This window comes from Arachis hypogaea, chromosome 13 (genome assembly GCF_003086295.3).
Source record: "Arachis hypogaea cultivar Tifrunner chromosome 13, arahy.Tifrunner.gnm2.J5K5, whole genome shotgun sequence".
Lineage (NCBI taxonomy): Eukaryota > Viridiplantae > Streptophyta > Magnoliopsida > Fabales > Fabaceae > Arachis > Arachis hypogaea.
In genome coordinates this window covers 87,834,530-87,836,638 of record NC_092048.1, presented here as the reverse complement: position 1 = coordinate 87,836,638, position 2,109 = coordinate 87,834,530, and the positions used below count along the sequence as shown (strand labels likewise).

General features: G+C 42.5%; 1 protein-coding gene across 1 annotated transcript; it reads left to right on the top strand.

Moving 5' to 3' along the window:
- On the top strand, positions 1-1,146 carry LOC140177643 (uncharacterized). The gene is made up of 3 exons (XM_072210786.1): positions 1-216; positions 619-918; positions 973-1,146. Exons 1-3 carry the CDS (start codon positions 1-3, stop codon positions 1,144-1,146), a joined length of 690 nt encoding a protein of 229 aa, XP_072066887.1.
- Positions 1,147-2,109: the final 963 nt, after the last annotated feature.

Genomic DNA, 2,109 nt, shown 5'->3' with positions numbered 1-2,109 from the left:
ATGTATTATGACCTAAAGAAGATGTTCTGGTGGCCTGGGATGAAGGGTGATGTAACAACAGCGGTATCCAAGTGTTTAACTTGTCAGAAAGTGAAGATAGAGCATCAGAAACCGTCGGGGATGTTACATCCACTTGATATTCCTCAATGGAAGTGGGAAGGAATTCCAATAGATTTTGTGACCGGTTTACCGAAGACTAGGTCGGGATTTGATGCGGTCTGGGTGATCGTGGATCGCTTAACCAAATCCGCTCATTTTCTGCCTATCCGAGTAAACTGTTCTATGGAGGAGTTAGCAAGATTGTACATCAAAGAGATAGTAAGGTTGCATGGTGTGCCGTCGAGCATAGTGTCGGACCAAGATCCCCGATTCACTTCAAGGTTTTGGAGAGCTTTTCAAAGAGCTTTTGGTACGAAACTATGTCTCAGTACTGCCTATCATCCACAGACGAATGGACAGTCAGAAAGGACTATTCAGACATTGGAAGATATGCTGAAAGCATGTGTGTTAGATCAACCTGGAAGTTGGGATCGCTATATACCATTGGTGGAGTTTGCATACAACAATAGCTTTCATGCGAGCATTGGGATGGCTCCGTATGAAGCTTTGTATGAACAGAAATGTCAGTCTCCACTTTGTTGGTATGCCGGTGAAGCAAGTGTTTTGGATCCTGATTTAATAGCAGAGACTATAGAGAACATCAAGAAGATTCGGGAAAGGATTCTAACTGGTCAGAATCGACAGAAGAGTTATGCGGACCGAAGAAGGAAACCGTTAGAGTTTGAAGTGGGAGAACATGTATTTCTGAGAGTTACACCAACAAATGGGATTGGAAGAGCAATCAAGACCAAGAAGTGGAATCCAAGATATGTAGGACCGTTCGAGATTCTAAGGCGATTCGGGCCGGTGGCGTATCAAGTTGCTTTGCCACCTCATCTGTCTAACCTACATGACGTATTCCACGTGTCACAGCTCTGCAAGTACACATCGGATGCGGCTCATGGGTTGGAGCCTGAGTCGGTTGAGTTGAGGGAGAACTTGACTTTCCAAGTGACGCCAGTGAGAATTGATGACACTAGAGTGAAGAAGCTACGAGGAAAGGAAGTTTCATTGGTTAAATTTAATTGGAGGAGAGCAGGAGTTTGAGAGCATACTTGGGAATTGGAGAACGAGATGCTTTGGCAACTTGTTGAGTTGGTAACGTTGAAAGTAGGATGCTTCGTGGAGAATATGTAATATATATATTACATCGCGTGGATCGGATTTTCGACGGCGAAAATCTTTTAAGGAGGGGAGAATTAAGAACCGCAACTAATCAACCGGTTAATTAAGTGATTATATTGCCCCGATTAGATTTCCGAAGAGTTAGGGTGAGAATTTGAGGATTTAAAGGTGATTTTTGGACTCAGTGGGTCTTTCTGAGTCAGAAAATGTATTTTCTGCGAAAACCGTAAAAAACTGCGAACCAGCAGTTGAACCGGTTGAACCGATTCGAGTCTGCCCGGTACCACACGAGAAAAAGTGAAAACCATTAAAAACCTTAGAAAAAGGTTAGAAATGGAAAACAGGGCGTTAATTTTAAAGGTTTCACCCAAAGTTGGGACAAACGGGCTAAAAACGCTAACGGGTTGGACCGAGCCCAAGTTGGGCCCAAGCCCAACATATAAATACACTTAAATAAACTCATTTCAGCCACATTCACCCTTATAACGTAAACACAACAGCAGCTGAAGTGAGGAGAGAGGTGAGAGCTTTCCACCATTGTTACTATTCACCATCTTCTTCTCAAGCTCATATCTTGAGCTATAGAACTATGACCGTTTGCGGCTACGTGTTCCCTGTGAAGAGCTCTACAAAATCCATATAAGAAACTAGCAAGGTAAGCTCGAAATTTTCTCAGTTCTTCTCTTCAAAATTTTGGTTCTAAGGGCTTTGGGATTAAGTGAGTTTTTGTGATTTTGGATGTTTAGGTTTGCTCTAATCCTTGCTTAACATTGGGTTTTGGCTCCCAAAGCTGTTGGAAAAGGTAAGAGACACTAAACCCTTGTGACATTATGTTCAATTGGAAAACCTAGGTTGACTTGTGGTGATTTATATGTATATAGCTTG

Bases quoted from the DNA above. Each gene is read 5' to 3' on its own strand.
- LOC140177643 (XM_072210786.1), top strand. From the start codon at position 1: ATGTATTATGACCTAAAGAAGATGTTCTGGTGGCCTGGGATGAAGGGT. The intron at 217-618 runs GTCTGGGTGATC...TTGTATGAACAG, and splicing joins CTAGGTCGGGATTTGATGCG to AAATGTCAGTCTCCACTTTG. The intron at 919-972 runs GTTGCTTTGCCA...CACGTGTCACAG, and splicing joins TCGGGCCGGTGGCGTATCAA to CTCTGCAAGTACACATCGGA.